Genomic DNA, 19,942 nt, shown 5'->3' with positions numbered 1-19,942 from the left:
TTCAAGGATGAGGAAAAGAGGAACTGGTACAGAATAGTGAGAGCAGGCAGGGGGAGTAGAGTGCAGCAGCCATAGAGAGAGTTTGAATAAAAAAGAGTTAATAGTGGTGATCACTACAGAGATCTGGCAAGAGAAAGACTGAAAACTTGGCAATGAGGAGTGACTGGTGACTTCAGCAAGAGCTGTTTCAATAAAGTGCAGGCAAAATACAGAATTGGGTATTTAAAGTAATTGGCAGGGGAGGGCAAAATGCAGGATTTTTTTGGAAAAGAAAGTGGGAATTCATGCCTACAATTCTTAGTATGAGAAAGGCGCCTTTTGAGAACAGTAGGAATAACACTGGGCTAAGATGCTTGATTTGAAAGCTGAAGATGTCCATAGCATTGTGAAAAGCAGCTACTGAACCTACGAAGCCCTGATAACCAGAATGCCAGAAATCACCAGAGACCTGGCTGGGGTTGGAAATAGTTCCTTAATTTGGCAATAATGTGGTTGTATGATTCTCTCCAGTATATGCTGGCAGAGTCATGGCAACAGAGAACAAAGGGTAAAGATGTTTGGGATTGTGGTCTACATGATTGGGTCTAGACTGAGACAGAATTGGAACATGAAAGGGGGAGGAAAGAAGATAGAGACTGAGAGAAAATAGAAGGGCTAGAAAGTCCAGTAAGAGGAATAAGAGATCTGGAGGAATGGTAGGGTGCAGTTCAAGATAGTTATTTAAAACTTCAGAATTACTTGGAACTTCAGAATTTAGAATTTGGACAGATGAAAGTTCTAGAGTGTGGCTGTATGATTAGTGGGTCAAATGGAGGATAGAGATGTAGGTGAAAGTTAGATCTTTGATCATGGAAGTACTGCCACCCATCATGTCACAACATACATACTGATGTTCACCAGCCTCTGGGAGGCAGATGAAGAAACTAGGGAATTCAGTGAGTGATCATGAGTCAATAGATAACAAAAATATGAAACAGAGTTGGATGCCATAAAGCTCAAAGGAACATGGGCATGAAAGGGAAGGAGTATCCCGGAAGCCATAATGGGGACTTAGGAGAATGCCAGACTGATTCTGGTGGAGCCCTTCCCCATGCTGGCAGGGCTGTGTTCACTGGAAGAAAATTGGTTAAGGAACCACCGAGGTGAACAGTCAGGTCATCCACAATGAAGACAGGTGATGGGGTGGAAAGAGACCTTGTCATGCTAAATGAAAGAAGCCTGAATCAGTTTTTGAACTTTCTGAAGTAATGTGATACATTTATAAGAAATATATATGTTTGTTCCTATTAATAGCTACATATTTCAGTAGTAAAAAAAATATTTGTTATGATTCCTGTGAAAAAAATGTAACTTAACATTTGGAACATCTGAATTTGTGTATTGTTTAAACATTTTGTAGGTATTTTAGCTGGGTTTCTAACATTTTATAAGTAATATTTTTAAAGTATGAATGCTAATATTTATGTGTGTGGTTTGTTTGTTCTAACAGGTCCTTAATCAAGAACCAGCTTTATGGATCCAAGTCAGGTTTGTCCCATGGCCTGCTCTGAACAGCGTGCTGTCTGATAGAAGATTCCATTGGCAAACCATCTCTGTTGCCTTACAGAGCAAACAAAGAAGATGGATCGATTGAAGAGCCATCTGCCTGTGTGCTTTCTACCTTCTGTGCCCTTTTTAATCCTAGTATCCACTCTAGCGACTGCAAAGAGTATGACTAACAGCACTTTAAATGGCACTGACATGGTCTTGGGCTTTATGCCCGTAATCATTGCCAGAACTGACCATATCATAGTCAAGGAAGGGAACAGTGCCTTGATTAATTGTAGTGTTAATGGCATCCCTGATCCACAGTTCAAGTGGTATAATTCCGTTGGCAAGCTGCTGAAAGAAGAAGAGGATGAGAAGGAGAGAGAAGGAGGTAGGCTTTAAAGTTGGGTCAAATGTCATAAAATATAAATACAGACTATGGAGCCAGCACCTTGAATGTGAGTTGTTCGTATTCGGGTCATTTAAAGACCTCATTTTCTCTTCTGAGGCAAAAGAGTGAAATATCTAGCCTTAAGGATTCAAAGCAGTAATGAATTCATTTTTTTCACTCTCTGACTTAGAAGACAAAGGACAAACATTAAAGCCTTTTAAAAGTCCTCTTGGCATTTTGTAATTGAATGAGTATAAAATATTATAGGGACAAATGTAAAAAGGATTTTCCCTTAAGTGTATATTCCATTTATAAGGGAGTTTTATTTTGTTTCGTGGAACTGGCTCAAATAAACAATATAGCAGTTGTTTATCATTAAATGTCAGTTTAATCCGTGGACTGTGGATTTGAAGACCACACTTCTTAAAGGAAGTCTCTGTGCAAGTTCACAGCCACCAACTGGAGATCAGTCCGGGCTCCTGGGGACCTGGCTGAAGTTTCTAGACTGTCTCTTGCAGCTGAGGCCAAGAGGGAGGAAGAATGCAATGGCAAGGAATAACATGTACTAATAGGAGAACGCTTGGTTTTTAATAAATGAGTTTCTGACCAAAAAGTGTGAATCACCTACCTAAACACTGAGCATACTTCAGGGAAATTTCCAGCCAGAGAAAGGATTGATTGGGTTATTGGGAATTAGGACATTTCTTGTTTTAGGTGTGAGAAGTAATTGAACACCCAAGCCTGATCCCATTGACCTGAGGGAGTTAGTGTCCTTTCCCAAGCATTTTCTTTGAGATCAAGTAGGGGGTTGGGGACCAGGGAGTAAAAGACCATTGTTCTGAAGTCACAGCTTATTCATTTCTGTCACCCTTTCCTTCACATTGTCCTTTCTTTCCCACAGGGCTTTAACCAATGAACAATCCCCATAAGAGTTTCTGCTCCAAGGAAACCTACATTTTTAATCTCTTTCCCTCATTTTATCTTAATTGCTCTGAAAAAAGAATAGAGGCTAATGCCTCATGTCTCATTAGGAGCTGAGTGAATGGAGTTTTCTTGCAATTGCATACTTCTGGTTCACAGCTCTGCTCCTAATGGTGAAGGTGGCTCAAAGCCTAACACGGTTGTGCTCTAACTTCCATTGCTTTGGGTCAGCCATTCAAAGATGCACAGCGTAAATAATAAAATCTTACATGTTAGGTATTGTGTATATGTTTGCCTGTTTAACCTGGAAGAGTGGAACGCTTTCCCTACCAAGTTAAATTAAGGGACCACAGAATTTTTTAAATTAGAAGGGACCTTAGGACAATGTAATCCAAATCCCTCTTTTACTTAAAATTTCCCAAGGTCCTGCTGTCAGTAAGTGGCTATGACTAGAACCTTCACTACTGACAGTGGAAAGATGAGACAACCTCCCCCACCCCTCCCCCACCCTCAGCCCACATTTGGTTATCATTCCTATAGTTCCTTACCCCCAGACTACAAGGCAAAAGTAAGTGACATCACACTTGTGAAGAAGGACAGTAACCATGGTAACATATACACTCTCAAGTCCCTATAATTCATCAGATCTTTCTGCAGGGCTGGGCCACTTCAAGGAATATCCAGGTGACTGAATTGAGGGGAGCAAGGACTCCAACCTGAATCTACCTTTCCTGTGGACCTTGGAGCAAAGGTTATCCCTGGCTATTAAAGAGTTGGGACTGAGGCATTGAACCCTTAAGTCCTAGAGAGAAAGAAAACCATGGAAAAAGCCCATTCCTGGGGCCTTAATTTCAGTCGTGACATCTTGAGTGCTGTCCCCGAGGTAGCTGTTCCTGCTTCCAAGAGATCATGCGATGTCTTAATTAAAAAGGTCTTTATTGCTATTTACTCCATCTTGGCAAGCTGACTCTGTACCCTGCCTTCATCATCTGTTTATTGGGAACTTGAACAATATGGAAGTTACATTTGGCTCTGTATTCTTTTGTTTTATGGGTGCTCAGGTGGTCTACAGTAGCAGCCTGTCAGTGACCCCTGGGCCATGGCAACCGGTGGAGAGCCTTTGGCACAGAGAACTAACTGCTAGATCAGAACTCCGTAGCATCATCATGTTTGTAGCCAGCAGCCTTGCTGATAAATCAGCCAGCTATTTTGAATTCTCAGACGGAAGATGCACTGTAGATTTTTAAAAAGAACTCATAAGACTAGTACTTGATGTTTTAGCTCAGCCTTTGCAATTACAATGCATAATTATAGTAATTTCAGAACATAAGTAATACGGGGCAATAGAAAACACTGTACCTAACAACCAAGTAGAACATAGGAAAGGGTAGAAATAGCCCTCTTCATCATAAAATATCAGAATTTTAGTCCTACAATGACCTATTAGAGGACCAGTAGTCTTCAAATGGAGAAAATGCCTCTATTATAACACAGACATAGATTTTAATTTTCAGGCTGATAGGCTAGAGAAGTTTATGAGTAGTGTTTCATAACTCGACAAAGTGGTGCTGAATAGAGAATGAAAAATGTTGCTAATATCCTGGAACGTTGCCTAGATACAGAAGACTACTGTTAAAGCCAAACTCACAAAATGAACGTAATTTTCATTAACAGCCACTACCAATGATGAAGCCCCCATACCAAGTTCCCTGCACTATTTCTAATCTTTACAATAAGCATGACAGTGAGGTATTATTACTCCTCATGTTGACAAATGAGCAGCCAGGTGAATGAAGAGGAAATTACACCACAGTGCAGCCAAGCTGGTATTTGTTCTCCCTCTGTCCAGCCAGCAACTAGCTGCTCATCCTTCAGGTCTCAGTAGGCGAAAAATGTTGAAGAGCATCTAACCCAGCCTGAGCGAATGAGAGAAGCCCTCCTGGATGGAAGAGGCGTTGTAACCACCGCCATCACAGTTTGACAGTGTTAGGATGCGTGCTGTGATATGTATATACAGAAATGTATTCAAAATCATCTGGGGAGTTGCTCCAGGAGCACAAACCATTTGCTTTGATTAGTCGGGAAAGGAGCAATTTCATTTCTTGTTTGTGCTGCAAAAGTGAGGTAGCGATTATTCATGCCGGCCCTGCCCTCCTAGAGAGAATGGGGCTATTTCCTGGTATTGGCAGAGGCGCTGCTTTTTTCCCTGGTGCTTGTCACTTCAGTTCCACGGGACCAGGAGAGGCCAGTGTGTAATCTATTTCTGGAGGAAGACTTTTTGTGTTTTTGGTGTGTTTTTTTATCATTCACTGAAGGACATGTTTGGGGTCAGAATTCAAATAGCATGAATAATCAACAAACAGCCGTGCAATGTGCTGGTTCCAATTTTCCTTTTGCTAGAGGTGAGTAGAAATATATAGTTGACCGAAAGTATTATGAAAAAGTCTTAGTTATTTCAGGTACATATTATTAGGTGCATTTCTGCTGTGGCTTGTTACCTTGACTTGAAAACATTTAAGTGCACATTAGCACCTTTATCAGATGCTAAATAACAAGCATTTCCAGAAAGTCTGCTGGTACAGACCTTTGTAAACATGTCTGGCTTGTTAGTGATGAAATTTAAAATCTTCCTTAAAGTTGGGTTTTAGACCTTTCTGCGGATTTGTTTTCCGTACTCTTGTAGCATTCTGTCACCAAAACTAATTAAGAATTATCTTTGGAAATAAACATGCACAGGGTAACTGAGCGGAACTATACTCAAAGTCCACACTCGTCACAGCTGCTACTCCAGCTCTGTGGTCATCATTATCAATTTTGCATTTAGCTTATATCACTGCGTTGTTTTTATCTCTCTGCTTTTCAGATTTTTCAGATAGACTATGAATTGCCTTTTAACTACTCTGCAAAGGACATCAGCAGGCTGTGCTAGCCAAGTTCCAACCCTGTAGACACAGTGTAGTGTATCACACCTCCCTACTTAATATCTATGGAAGGAGGTCAGTCCCCACAGCATTGAATGTAAATTGTCTTTGGACTCTAAGATCAGCATGAAGTAGTGTGTTAACTTATGGAAATATTACATTGAATTCCTCTTTTAGTAGATTCAATATTTGAGATTTTAAAAAAATCAACTTATCAAAAGGCATTAATCAAAGTATATGGGATTACTGAATATGTTATTGGCAGTTCCCAAGGAGCACATGATAGTTTTTGTTTGAGCAAGTTCCTTAACTTTTCTTTTTCTTTTTGGTTAATCCTCACCTGAGGATATTTTTCCCATTGAATTTTTAGAGCAAAAGGGAGGGAGGGATGAGAGAGAGAGAGAGAGAGAGAGAGAGAGAAAAAAAAAACATCCATGTGAGAGAGACACATTGATTGGTTGACTCCTGCACATGCCTGACCAAGGCTGAGGATAGAATCTGCAACAAAGGTATGTGCCCTTTACTGGGAATTGAGCCCTCAACCCTTTGGTGTGTGGGCTGATGCTCTAACCATAGACGCACGCTGGCCAGGGCCCTTAACTTTTCTGAGCCACAGTTTTCCTATCTGTAAAATAGAGACAATTCCTTTTACTACCATGTGAGTATGTGAGTCTTAAATAAACTATTGTGTGTTCAATGCTTAATACAGTACCTGGCACATACCAAACTATCACTAAATGGCAACTGCTGTCATTGGAAATATTGTCCTATATCATCACAATCATAGATTCTAAGAGCTTAAATCTCTGGTTTGTAAAGAAAGGAAATCATTTTCCTGGTAATTTCTTATTCTCTACCTCAGTTTCTCAACCTTTTAAATAAAATTACACACATACACACATAAAAATTATATCCCTTCGATGTTAATTTGAAATTTCAAAAGAATGACTGCCATGATAGCTAGTTTGGAATCTCTCCACCAGCAGAGGCGCCCTCCCCTAGCACATCACTTTGTACACACAGGGCCCATTGATACCCAAGAGGCTTCTGTCTGAAGAAGCAGTGTAAGTGGAAATTGCAAAGTATAATACACACAGGGTGACCTTTACATTTGCTGAACCCAGTTATTCCAGAGATGCTGTTAAACCCCCTACAATGCACAGGATAGACCCCTACAAAGAATTATCCAGTGCAAAATGTCAGTAGTACCCAAGTTGAGAAAGTCTGGTCTAACCCAAAGAAGCACGCTTCTCAGTTAACTAAAGAATCATTGTGAAGTGGATCTTCAGTTGTGTGGACCCATCATGTCTTTTGGCATAAAAGTGGTTTAATTTATGATACATTGATTCGTTTTCCAAACTGAGTCATATTAAGGGCCAACTTGGCAACAAACCACCATTTGTCTTTCTTCCCTTCCCTTCTTTTCTTTTTTCTTTTCTTTTCTTTTTTCTTTCCTTCTCTCCTCTCCTCTCCTCTCCTCTCCTCTCCTCTCCTCTCTTTTCTCTCTCCCCCCCCCCCTCTCTTTCTCTTTGTGTTTCTTTAAATGAGTTGTTCTCCATTTGGGAATGTGAGCCACAATGCTTTAGTTTTAGCCATGAAAAGACCCTTCCAGATCTACCTCAGATAAGGATGACAACTGAGATTCCCAAAATGTAATCCTTTTATATGAACCCAGTGTAGGGTGCTCCTGTCTTGAAAGGCCACCTATAGCTATTGTCAGAAATGACTCTTGCTAATCTGCATGGAATTACATGCTTGGCACTGGGTTGGGGTTTTTTGGGGGGGGTTTTTTGGTGCCCTTGACCAGAATTGAACCTGGGACCCTTCAGTCCGCAGGCTGACGATCCATCCACTGAGCCAAACCAGTCAGGACTGTTTTAAAAATTAAGAATACCAGATCAAATTAGCTGAAGCATATGTTTCCTTTACCAGGAAATGAAAATATAGGTGCTGCCCCTAGCCACTTTGGCTCAGTAGATAGAGCAGCAGCCTGCAGACTGAACAGGCCTGGGTTCAATTTCCGTCAAGGCCACATGCCCCAGTTGCGGGCTCGATCCCCAGTGTGGGCGTGCAGGAGGCAGCCTATCAATGATTCTCTCTCATCATTGATGTTTCTCTCTCTCCCTCTCTCTTCCTCTCTGAAATCAATAATATATATATATTTATAAATAAAGAAAATATAGGTGCTTTTCAGATATTATTCATGCCTTTAAGCAGAGCAGAAGTGCAGGATCTGCCCAATCCTTCCACTCTCACCATCCTGAGCTGAAAGCTGAGCTAAACGTATGTTATCCTAGGCTACCATGGCTCCACATGATGGAGGAGCTGGCTAATTGGAGCTGCCGAGTAGTATTCTGAATAGGTTCCTTGGGAGGACTGGGGAGGGAGGGCACAAGAGCCCTTGCAGCTTGCAATGTTTATAACCTATGCGGTAGCTTTAAGGAGCCGCCGTGTACTGCAGCAGCCCTGTAATAGGTGCAGCCAAGCAGTGCTAAATTTGTTTTCAATTATGTTTTGTAAAAGGGCATGGATCCTTTTGCTACAGAAGCCCGTATTTCACATAGTGGAAAATAAGGGCCACATTTGTAGCCACAAACCCACAGTACATTTTGTTCTTACTTGAAGAGCATCAATGCAATGCGATACTCATTCAAGTGAATGTTGTGTTTCATTTATGTTTATTTAAACACTCACTGGAATTCTCACCATCTGAAAATTTTTATTTAAGTTGGTTTCAGGAAAATAACCTCCTTGTTTTGGCAGATTGAACTCTTCCTTCTTGAATAGCATGAGCACGAGGAGCTTAAGAGCCTGAGTATCTAAATGGAGTTGTGAACAGTTTTAATCTTCTTATACCACTCACCGGGGACATAGACAAACTGTACATCAGTTTGTTCACACATCCACAGACATCTCTAAGGCAAAAGAAATCCTTCTCTTCTAATACGTAATTTGAGGGAAATTCTAAGAGCTTAGCATTTGGGTATAATGTTAATTTTTAATACTCCGTAGGAAAAGCTGGGAAGATTTAGGATTTCCATAGACATGGTATTTGGAGAAAAGCGGCAATGACAGTGTCTTTGTTGGTTGTGCTCTCACTTTCCTTAGGGTTCTTCAGTTCTAGAAAGTGTTGATGCAGCTTATCTCTGTACAGCAAGACCTGGGTCAGAAGTTGTTTGCATGAGCGACAGTTCTGATCTGGTACCGTATATTGGTTTTACGTTGGGTCACAATAACCCCTATACCATAGAACGTCTTGATGTTTACAGGTTTAACTGTAGTCATACGGTGCTGTTGATCCACCTCTCTGATTGCTAGACAGTCTTCCTGACACTGTCCTATTGACACGATGGTGTGCTGTCTTGAGTGACTTCCCCTCCATGTGTGCATGCATGCCCCAGGGTGGCATAGAGATGCCAGGGCACCCACCTTCCTGGATGGGACTGTGGTGATGGCTTCTCCCAGAGAGTGTTGGCAGGGGAGGAAAGCTCTAGAACTATGTCCCTCGAGAGAAAAACTTCTGGAAAGAAATATTTTTCATTACTTTGATTTTCTTGCATTCATTAATGTTTTCCCAGTCAATCTAGGCTTGCCTGAGTTGAAGAATTTCAAGTCTAAACGTGACTCATAGGTTACATTCACTTTAAATTTTGAGGATTCCTCCAAATCAACCTTCCAAAGGTTTTTAGCCACCCAACTCCCACCTGCAGTGTGGGGGAGTGTCCCTTTCTCTATTCTCTTGGAAACATAATGTATTCTCAATGTCCCCCCCCCGCCCCCCCCCGGCACTCTGAAAAGTGAAAAAGTAATGTTATTTAAAACTAATCCCTTTAAATTTTAATTATAAATCATTGGTGGTTTTTTACACTTAGATACCACTTGCATTTCTTTTTTTCCCTGTGACTTATCCATTCACATCTTTTCCCCACTTTTTTTTCTTTTGGGTTGGCCCTTCTGGATTATAAAAATGGTTTGTCAGCTACAGAGCGCCCACTGATTTCCCTCTTTTACTCATGTGCTTCCCCCTCCCACCAAGCATCTCCCCCCACCATCCCCCGGGCCGCTGTCCTTAAAAGTCCTTTCTCCTGACCCTCCCTGCCTGCACCACCCCAGCTGGTCCTGGTCCTGGTGAGTTCCTCAAGCCTCTCTAGGAAGCCTGTCCCCACTGTTCCCTTCCCCAGCCCCTGTTCTGTGCCAGGGAAAACCCAGTTATTTATTGGAGTCTGTGTCCCTCTTTGGCTTGGATGGTTTTTGCAGTCAGGCATCATCTTTGCATTTGCACAGTCTGGTGTGGAAGCTGGTATATAAACAATGTATTCAACAATCGTTACTGAATGCATGAACAAGATTAAAAAAAAAAAGATCGCTGCCTTCTAAAGATGTCAGCTTTGTTGTGCAGCTTAGCGCACACCACAGCTCAGCTAAGAAATAACATCTGCTAGCTTTTCTCTTTGCAAAGAAGAGACTGTCCCCACAACACTTCTGTTCACGTGTGGGTGATTTTCACGTGTGATTCTAGTGCTTGGAGTTTCTTGGGGAAGACTGTGACAGGTTCTGTGCAAACTCTAGCCTGTCTGGCTCCTTTTTTCCAGTCTCTTCTTGCTGCGTGTGACAGTGTTTTAGCCTGACCTTCAGATGACACTCAGAGGACCGGAGTGAAGAGGGGGGATGGAGGAAGGGTGTTTCAGAGGGGGAACTACAATTTGAACAAAGCATTGGGGGGACGTGAACTACCACCAAGAAGGTTCGGGAATACATGTAAACTTTTACATTCAGAAAGTAATGGTTCAACAGCTGCCTGTTTTATTTCCTCTGAAATCATTGCATGTAGAACTGACTTAGCATCAGCTGCTGACATTTTAGATGTGTGTTGATGCTGAAGTGATGCAATGTAATGAAAATGCAGCACATCCCTTGGACATTCCCTCTCAATTACAATTTAAAACACACGGGGACAGAACACTGTATACCTGATTCATGTGCATAGGTCTGGGGGTGTTATTATTTCTTTAACTTTCTGACAGCTTAAGTTGGGACCGTTCCAGAATGAGTCTTGGGACAAGGTCTCTATAGGTGAATGGCTCTGTGCAGCACAGAAAATGTTCTCAGGCTGATCCCAGCTGGGCAGGTACCCTGCGGCGATTCTGCATGAGCCTGGGCTCCAAGCTGACGTAGGAGGACCCCCAAGGTGGAATTTGTGCCATCTTCATAGTTTCTAGGGGTCATATGGTAGTAGAACAAGCAGAAATCTTTATCACTAGTCACAGGTCAACTGAGGCTGAAGCATAATTTAAGTCCTAATTCCTAGGAAGGAATCAATGTATCAGCCTTTATAAAAGAAGCCAGACAGACCTACATCATCTCTGAGGTTGAAATCTTAGCTCTTCTGACAGTATAGTCTTTAGAGAGGTAGGGGTGTGTGTGTGTGTGTGTGTGTGTGTGTGTGTGTGTGTGTGTGTGGGCTTCCAAAGACTTGCTTTGTGATCTGATAATAGAATGTTTAATCCAGGTCACACATTCGTTAAAGCCTAAATGTAATAAATATCACATTAATCCATAAAATAAAGATGATGGTTGTTTCAAGAGGAATCTAGTAAAGGATACTAAAGAGATGTCTTGGTATCCTCGTCTTAGATTGGAAACAGGAAATTGCCGGCAGGTAGAGATGTGGTCCCAGTCATTTAACTAGGGTGTTGCAGCTCAGATTATAGGTAATAATCCAAGTGTTTTAGGATCATAACATAGATTCATTTTGTCATAGTTTATAGTTAAGCAAATATAGTCACTTCACAGATACATAGCCGGGCTTCAGAATTCAAGAACAAACTAAATTAATGATTGAATAAAGTATATAAAAGATGTTAGTCTAAAGACCCACTGCCCTGGACTAAGAAGCAGAATATGCTCCTAAGTAAATATCTGCTGAAAATCTGCTTTCCCCCAAAATGAGCCACAAATGTCACCTACTAAGGTTGTGTTTAGTTCCAAATTGTGCCTCTTTTCACAATGTGAAAAGAATCTTCTGAAATGTCTAAATTCTAATCTGCATTGAATCGCTTGGGTCCAGAATAGAGAAATACATGTCAGTACACAATTACAAATATGCTTGAAAAGAACTATGAAATTTACGCTCAGAAACATCTTTAAATACCAGAAAGCATTGTCATGTTCTAAACAAAAAATATTGTTGCATTTCATTTGTAACAAAATACAATATGACTAAAACTATTATGTAGGTGCCAGGAGAAGGTTGTTTATATTACCACTAGAGGCCCGGTGCACAGATTCATGCACTGGTGGTGTCCCTCAGACTGGCCTGTGCCCTCTCGCAATCTGGGACCGCTCGGAGGATGTAGCATTGCGGGAAGCGGCAGGCAGCCTGGGAGGAGCCCGAGCGCACATGGCTCCTGCTCATCCTGGCCCTGCTGTGCCTGCCGCCACTGCTTGATAGCGCTGCTGAGGAGGCAGGAGAGGCTTGCACTGCTGCAGCTGTGCTTGCCAGCCATGAGCCCGGCTTCTGGCTGAGCAGCGCTCCCGCTGTGGGAGCGCACTGACCACAAGGGGGCAGCTCCTGCAGTGAGCATCTGCCCCCAGGTGTAAGTGCGCATCATGGCAACTGGTTGGCTGGTCATTCAGTCGCTTAGGCTTTTATATATATAGATTAGCTGCCTGCCTTCCTAGCTTAGTGTTCTTTTCTGCTTTTGTTCTTCTGCACCCAGATTAAGACTACTCTGTCTTTATATTTACAGATTAATTCCTCCATAAAAGTAGTGGCACTGGGGAGGTTAGGAGATGAATAAATTGATTCTAATCATTCCCCAAACAAATAACCTCACCTCCTCACCCTCTTCCCTGTTGTATTTTCTTACAAATAAAGGAAGGTAAATGTATCAACTGTAATTCCTGGAGCCCAGTGCCTTCCATATCTATAATAAGCTTTCAATCAACTAAAGGTGTTTTGTTTTGTTTTTGTTTTTGTTTTGTTTTTTGTCCCCTAGGCCTGTTGTAGTCTACTCTTATGAAACAAGCAAATTGTAAGAAAATTATAATTTCTCTTGCCTCCTATTGTTATACATTTGGATAAATCTGCAATAAAAGTATCAAAATTCAGGTTCAGGGAATGAAAGGGGTGGAAGGCCCCTGCCCCATGTGAATGAGAAAAAATTTCACAGACCGAGTGCTAGGCTTGTTTATTCTTGCACATTCACAGAGACTGAACATTTCACTAGATTTTCCAAACCAGTGTTTTCTACTCTTGGGGTAAATATACTGGCTGAACTGTTAGAAAAGGGTTAGTCAGGGACACCAGGAACTGCTCTTCACAGATGTTCTTTCAGAAAGCAAAGTAATATGACAGCATCCACTAAGAGCATCCTGCCAGATTCCCCAGGGCTAGCAAGTCAGGGACTGCGGCCCCCAGGAGGCACCTCACTGCTCCTGCCAGCTTCCTTCAGAATGTTCCTTGGACTGCAGTCACCATGTGGTAGCAGAACGACGGTGGAATATAGAAGGCCCTCTGTTGCCTTGTTCCTCAGTCCCTGGTCGTGTATGTGCTCACTAGTATTAAAAAGGAGCATTTTGCTTGTTGCTTTTGGGAAATATCAGACTCTTAATTAGAATTAAAAGTCACTGCCAGGAGGGAAGAAACAAGTAAAAAAACTATGCAATAATAGGTACTTAAGAGGAAACTACATGTTAAATGATCCAGTCTCTCAGGAGAGGTCCTCTAGCTGGCTTGGGGAACTGGAGTGCTTTTATGGAGAAGTATCTGCCTGCTCTGTTCCTTAGACCTCCCCCGAGGCCTAACCTGGACCCTCCCTTCTCTATAGGACAGTGTAGATAGGTAGAGATGGGATTACAGGCTCAGATCCAAGACCCACAAGCCAAACCTAGTATCATGTTGTCCAGGGGTCCTCTGACCTATGGATATACAGGCAGACTAAGAATTAACCCCAACTAAAGAGTTTTGCCCGACTCAGAACCTCGTTCACAAGGCAACACTATGTCCTTTCCAGGCCAGAGAGGGAAGTATTTCTGTTATCAACATGCATTCTCTATCATGTGAGGCTTATTTTCAATTTGATGAGTCTATCATTTATTTGAAAGACTAAATCAAAATGATACTAATTCATACCCAGCCTCCAAATCTTCACATTGTTAGCTAATAACTTTAAGTAGTATGGATAATTCATTGTAGATTCTTAAAATTAATGACATAATCATGTTTTAATCAATGGAGGTCACACAAGGACAACTTCAATGTCAAATATGAGCAACCCAGGTAAATAATATAATTTAATTTGATTTACTCCAGATTTTATGTTGCTCCTAAACTACTTGATATTCTGAGAAGCATTCAACTCCCCAGTGTTCAACAGAGTCGTGCTCACAGGCAGGTTAAAAAATCAGATGCTACAGTGAAGGAATTCTCTAGTAAGAGCACAGTATTTTCCAGATTGTTTATTTTTCTTGTTTTTCACTAGGATATGGAATTACACAGTATGCTTTGGTGGTTTAAGTACAGCCTCTTGAACCCGAGTTCATCATCTAGCTCTACTACTTCCAAACTGGTGATCTTGGGAACATGGTTTAATCTAATTGTGCCTCCGTTTTGTCATCCTATAAAGTATTAGTACCCATCCCACAGAGTTGTTGTGAAGATTAAATGAGTTTATACACGTCAATGTCTGGCACACAATAAAGGTTCATTGTTGCTATCATCAATAGATGATATTTCTAGTAACGTGCAAGCTTGTAGCCACTTCAGTGGGAACCGTATGACCTTTTTTTGAATGTTCTCTCCCTTCCAACAGGAAAATGGCAGATGCACGAGGGCGGCCTCCTGAACATCACCAAGGTGTCTTTTTCAGACCGAGGGAAATACACATGTGTTGCCTCTAATGCCTATGGCATTGTGAACAACACGGTGACCCTGCGCGTCATCTTCACCTCGGGAGACATGGGTGTCTACTACATGGTGGTCTGCCTCGTGGCTTTCACCATCGTCATGGTCCTCAACATCACCCGCCTGTGTATGATGAGCAGCCACCTGAAGAAGACAGAGAAGGCCATCAACGAGTTCTTTAGGACAGAAGGCGCGGAGAAGCTGCAGAAGGCATTCGAGATCGCCAAGCGGATCCCCATCATCACCTCAGCCAAAACTCTAGAGCTTGCCAAAGTCACCCAATTCAAAACCATGGAGTTTGCCCGCTACATTGAAGAGCTGGCCAGGAGCGTGCCTCTGCCTCCTCTCATTATGAACTGCAGAACCATCATGGAGGAAATCATGGAGGTGGTCAGGCTGGAGGAGCAGGGGCAGAATTTTGTGCAGCACACGCCAGAAGGCCAAGAGGCCATGGACAGGGATGAGGTGTACATGATCCGAAACTCTCTGAAGCGAAGTGACTCCCCCACCGCTGACTCAGACGCTTCATCGCTGCATGAACAGCCTCAGCAGATTGCCATCAAGGTGTCCGTACATCCACAATCCAAAAAAGATCATGTGGATGACCAAGAGGGTGTACAGTTTGAAGATGTCAAAGATGAAGAGGACACAGAACTGTCAGCTGAACAATCCCCAGAAACTGTAGAGCCTTCTACAGATGAAACATCCACAGAGCTAACGCCTGAAGAGCCCACACCTGTTGAGCCCATGGATGTTGAGCCCATGCCTGTCGAGCCCACGCCTGTTGAGGTATCAGATAGAGTCCCACCGCCTGCTCACCTGGAAACTACAGAACTGGCAGTGGCACATGAAAGAAACACCTGCATTATTTATGAAAGCCATGTCTAATATCAACTCTGAAAAGCTATGCATATTAAGAAAATCAGGGGCTGCTCCTCGTAGTCCAGATGTAGTACGCACTTGCCGCTAAGCCTTACAAGGAGACTCTCATCCCCTAGGTAGGAGTGATGCTATTGTAGAAGGGGCAACACCTGTGTGCAGTCCTTGTGACTGGACCTTCCCCAGGAGAAAAGGATGCAGGAAACATCAGGGTGCAGGATTGATGCTATTGTCCAAGTGATACAAGTTTTAGAGACGATTCTCTGCCAAATACCTTCACTGGTGATGCCCTTTTGGCAAAGAGTACACTACTGTAAGATAAATTTTGAGTTCAAGAGCCCTGTCCAATGCACACTGCATTGCTTTTCTTTCTAAAAAAATTACAGGTCTGCTACAATAGCAAATGCACGTATATGGGTTTGTTGCACTTTCTTCTCAGTCTTTGTTCCTTTCACTGTTCCTTGATAATGGAGTAGTTGTTGTTATATTAATACTAATTGCTCTTTCTGATTTGGTCTTCTTTGTCCTTGCTTTCCCCTAGAACATTTACCTCAGAGGCGTTGGTATCAGTCACCAGTACCAGGGCTGATATCTACAAGTCATTTATAATGTTCCAGAGTAGTCACTAGACCCCTTGTTTTTATTATTTCCAAGGCCTATTTTCATACCTTGATTTTTACTTGTTTCCAATGAAGCTGCTGTAAGTGAAACTGAGAAAAACTTTGCCCAGGAACAGCACTTTAATAGCCAAATGAAAACGTGTTTACCTGTCCGATTCTGAGAGCCTTTGTGTGAGCTCAACTGAAGTGTGGTGGTGGTGGTGGATTATAAAAGGTTGAGTATAGTCATAATAACCATGAAAAATGCTGTTTTTACATTTAAGTAACATCATCCTCCAAACAAAAACTGATCTTTATCTGGAAAATTTATTGCTTCCTAAGTCAGAGGCATTTGATGAATCCCTGTAAGGCTGTATAATATTAGCTACCCAGAAGGACTTGCAGGGAAGGATATCCTATATAATAAAGAGCTAATATGCTAATTAGACTAAACAGCAGAACGACCATCCGGACGACCTCTGGACAACCGTCTGGATGACCTTCCAGACGAAGCTGGGGCTGTGAGGGCCGAGGCAGCCAGTGCTGTGAGGGCCGAGCCCCTTGCATGAATTTCATGCATAGGGCCTCTAGTATTATAATAATATAGGAAACTGTACCATCAAATTTCATGCCAAAAGTATTAAATTAATTTTTAATCTCACAGGAAAGCAGGCAGAATGATGTCATAGACAAAAGACAAAACTAGTCATCCAAAGGACAACACCTTACCTGACTGTGCCAATAACCAGCTGCCTGGCTTTGGGCAAGTCTGGGTTTCAGTTTCCTTATCTGTCAGAGGCGGAAGACTTGGTGAGTTCTGAGCACCATTTAAATAGTCTCATTCTCTCACAGAACCAAACCAATACTATTATCCTTGTTCTTTTTCACAGTTACTTTAACGATTTTCATTTGTATCTCTAACGTTTATGCTGCATTACTTACTCAAAATGAGTAAGTATGATTTTCAAAAATCATAGCATTTTAAGTAAATTGTGGATCTTTTCCCTCCCTTCCCCCCCCCAAATTAATCATGTGACCACTTCTACAGTTTAGATTTAATCATGATGAGAACAAGTGGTGTTATTTCATTTTTACTTAAGAGCAGGGAGACACTAACCTTAAAGCAGTTATAAGGGTCATGGCTGATGGGGTCATGACATCGGAGATTAGTTACATGGACCACATTGGTAATGAGAGAGCAGATGCAGATGTTTAGTCCTTAATCTATCACTCTCTGGATAAGTGACCTTGGACAGTTCCCTTCTCCATTCTGGGGTTTAATCTTTTTACTTACAAAGTATAGGGGTTGTTGTGCTCACAAAATCCCTTCTCGCTCATACATTTAAAGTTTTATGGAAAGTTTGTAATCTCTCATGGTGGCCCCCATAGCAAGAGACATGCAATATTAGGAGCAAAATGGGTACATGAGATTGGATCTTTTGCTATCCAAACTTTACAGCAAATGTCTCTAACTCTGTAGCTGAGGGCAGTGGGTATGGCTTTAGGAATGGCTTTGACAGTTTTTTTACTCATAGATACCTGATGTTGAAGGCAAACTCACAAGATGTGGAGTTTGATCAGACATCTCTTAGTCAGGAATGAACTGTTGGCATCTTGGGTGGTCACATAAAGAAATCAGTAGTGAGCAAACAAGAGAAACCATGACTCCTGATTGGGCTCTCCTGACTGGGATTTTATGTATTTGGGTGCAGAAAAGTTGTATCTCCAACTCTCACTTGTTATAGAGGTCAACAAATTCTTACCAGGGATCTGTATGCCCAAAACAATAGAGACTTAAGCTCACTTTGGGGTATTGGGAGAACTGTTTCTCAATGTATTCAGTTTTCATTCCACCCAAACCCACGTGCATATTTCCACATGAAAATTACAGGAGAAGACATCTATTTCGTCTAGACATTGATTCAGGGTAAAACGTTTAAAATGGGCAAATTTTTTACGAAGTAGGAGCAGAAATGTGTGACCAAAGAATGTTTCCATTTTGCTTTTAGCTTCTTTAGACTGAGGAGATTATATAGATTTTCAAAATGTTCTCCCTCTTTAAAGCATCAAAAAGCTCTTGATATAATAATAGCCAACCTAAAGGGAAATTAGCTTACAACAGAGATTTCTCCTTCCAGAAATTCTACACTCTTCCTATCCATCCTATGGCTTCTTACAAAGGGAGAAAGGTTCTCCTGCTAGAATATGAAATGTAGATGACCTTGTGACTTTCAGCTGATTTTCAAAGATAAATAACTGTTCAGATTCATAGAGGTATGGCTGTGTGTGTGTGTGTGTGTGTGTGTGTGCATGTGCATGCGCACGCGCATGCACAACACACATGTCAGACACATTTGGGCAGTTTTAAAAGCTTAACACCAAATCCCAAGCCATGTTCCTTGGGTTATATGTAGTCATTCTCAAAATCAAACAATTTCTGGTTTCTGAGACATCTGGTTATATCTCTAGCAATTTTTTTCTTGAAATTCTAAAAATAATTCAGATATGTATGCACATTTAATTCACTTAGGTGATCTGCAAACTTGGATGGTATTTATTGTAAATGGGAAAAATTTATAATGAAAAATCTATGTAATTTATAGTGGTTTTGTTTAATATATTATATTTTCATATCGTTAGGGCACATCTACTCTTCTCATCTTTTTGTATATCATACTTAGTAAAAAGAAATACTAATACTTGACTGAAATCTCTAGGAACTAAATGTGATGCCTAATCTATAGAAATCACTCTGAAAATATGTGAATGTTCTCACCCATACCAAGCATTATTATGTCGTCATTACATCAAGAATGATCTGTCTCAGATGCTTACAAGCATTCCTTTTTTTTTTTTTTCAAAACTATGGATTCTGGAATCCCCTTCCTTTCTTTTTCTTTTTTGTTGTTTGCTGCATTTTTAATTGTGTATGTTGTTTAAGCTTCCCTTTAAAGGGCAAGTGTGAGATAAGAAAACAACTTAATGGAAAGACAGAATTGAACTATGGCTCTGTAGATTCTTTAATGGACTGATAACCTGTTTTACATCTAATGCTTGGGTTGTTATTTATTAGTGATCTAAGATTTGCTCACTTCTTTAGTACATGAAGAAAATGTGAGGCACAATGAATATTTGCATGTTTTGTACAGGCACACTCTCAATGTGGTGCAGCCAACACAAATCAAGTTCACTATAGAAATACCAATCCCAACCACGGGAGGAACCATTTTACAAAGGCAAATCTGGCATCTTTTATTCGCAAATGGAAATATTGTGTCAGTGTTGAAATTCTGAAATGGTTCTGCTAAAGGGGGGATTTCCTCTCAGTGTTTCATTTGGTAAGAAAATGGAGCGTTTAACTCTTCTTTCAGATACTCTATTTTATACTCAGCACAGTTCAACTACTGACCTGTACCTATCTTCCCATATCCTTTTAGCAATCCCTTAAGATTATTATTCCTGTTTCTACTAGATTTCTAAACTAATTTATTGTACTCTTTAAATACTTACCAGATCTCATTGTATATTCCCCCACATATTTTGAAAAATATTCATTTTTATATTTACCTATTCATTTAAAAGCCCTTCAATAGATGACAACATTCATTTTCCTAATGCCTTTCTTAGGGCTTCTACAATGATTAATCTAGTTTGGATTAAATAAATCAGTGGTGGGGGGGGGAATCAAGTAAAATAGAATTGCTTATTATGTTTTCCAAAGGACTGAGGGTTTGTTATACAAGAAAATATCATAAGAGGTTGGCAATGATCTTTGTGATTCTATAGAGATATCATTTTA

The 19,942-nt window shown here is 41.2% G+C and overlaps 1 protein-coding gene across 1 annotated transcript; it reads left to right on the top strand.

Moving 5' to 3' along the window:
* The first annotated feature begins 1,469 nt into the window (after window positions 1-1,469).
* Window positions 1,470-16,054, top strand: MFAP3L (microfibrillar-associated protein 3-like). The gene is made up of 2 exons (XM_005860786.2): window positions 1,470-1,918; window positions 14,574-16,054. The coding sequence occupies exons 1-2, from the start codon at window positions 1,621-1,623 to the stop codon at window positions 15,551-15,553; spliced, it is 1,278 nt and encodes a 425-aa protein (XP_005860848.1). The 5' UTR covers window positions 1,470-1,620; the 3' UTR covers window positions 15,554-16,054.
* Window positions 16,055-19,942: the final 3,888 nt, after the last annotated feature.

The sequence above is a fragment of the Myotis brandtii genome, unplaced genomic scaffold (assembly GCF_000412655.1).
Source record: "Myotis brandtii unplaced genomic scaffold, ASM41265v1 scaffold14, whole genome shotgun sequence".
Lineage (NCBI taxonomy): Eukaryota > Metazoa > Chordata > Mammalia > Chiroptera > Vespertilionidae > Myotis > Myotis brandtii.
This window is presented reverse-complemented; position numbering and strand designations above follow the sequence as displayed.

Excerpts from the sequence above, each read along its gene's own strand:
- MFAP3L (XM_005860786.2), top strand. The coding sequence starts at position 1,621 with ATGGATCGATTGAAGAGCCATCTGCCTGTGTGCTTTCTACCTTCTGTG. Across the intron at positions 1,919-14,573 it reads TGAGAAGGAGAGAGAAGGAG|GAAAATGGCAGATGCACGAG; the intron begins GTAGGCTTTAAA and ends CCCTTCCAACAG.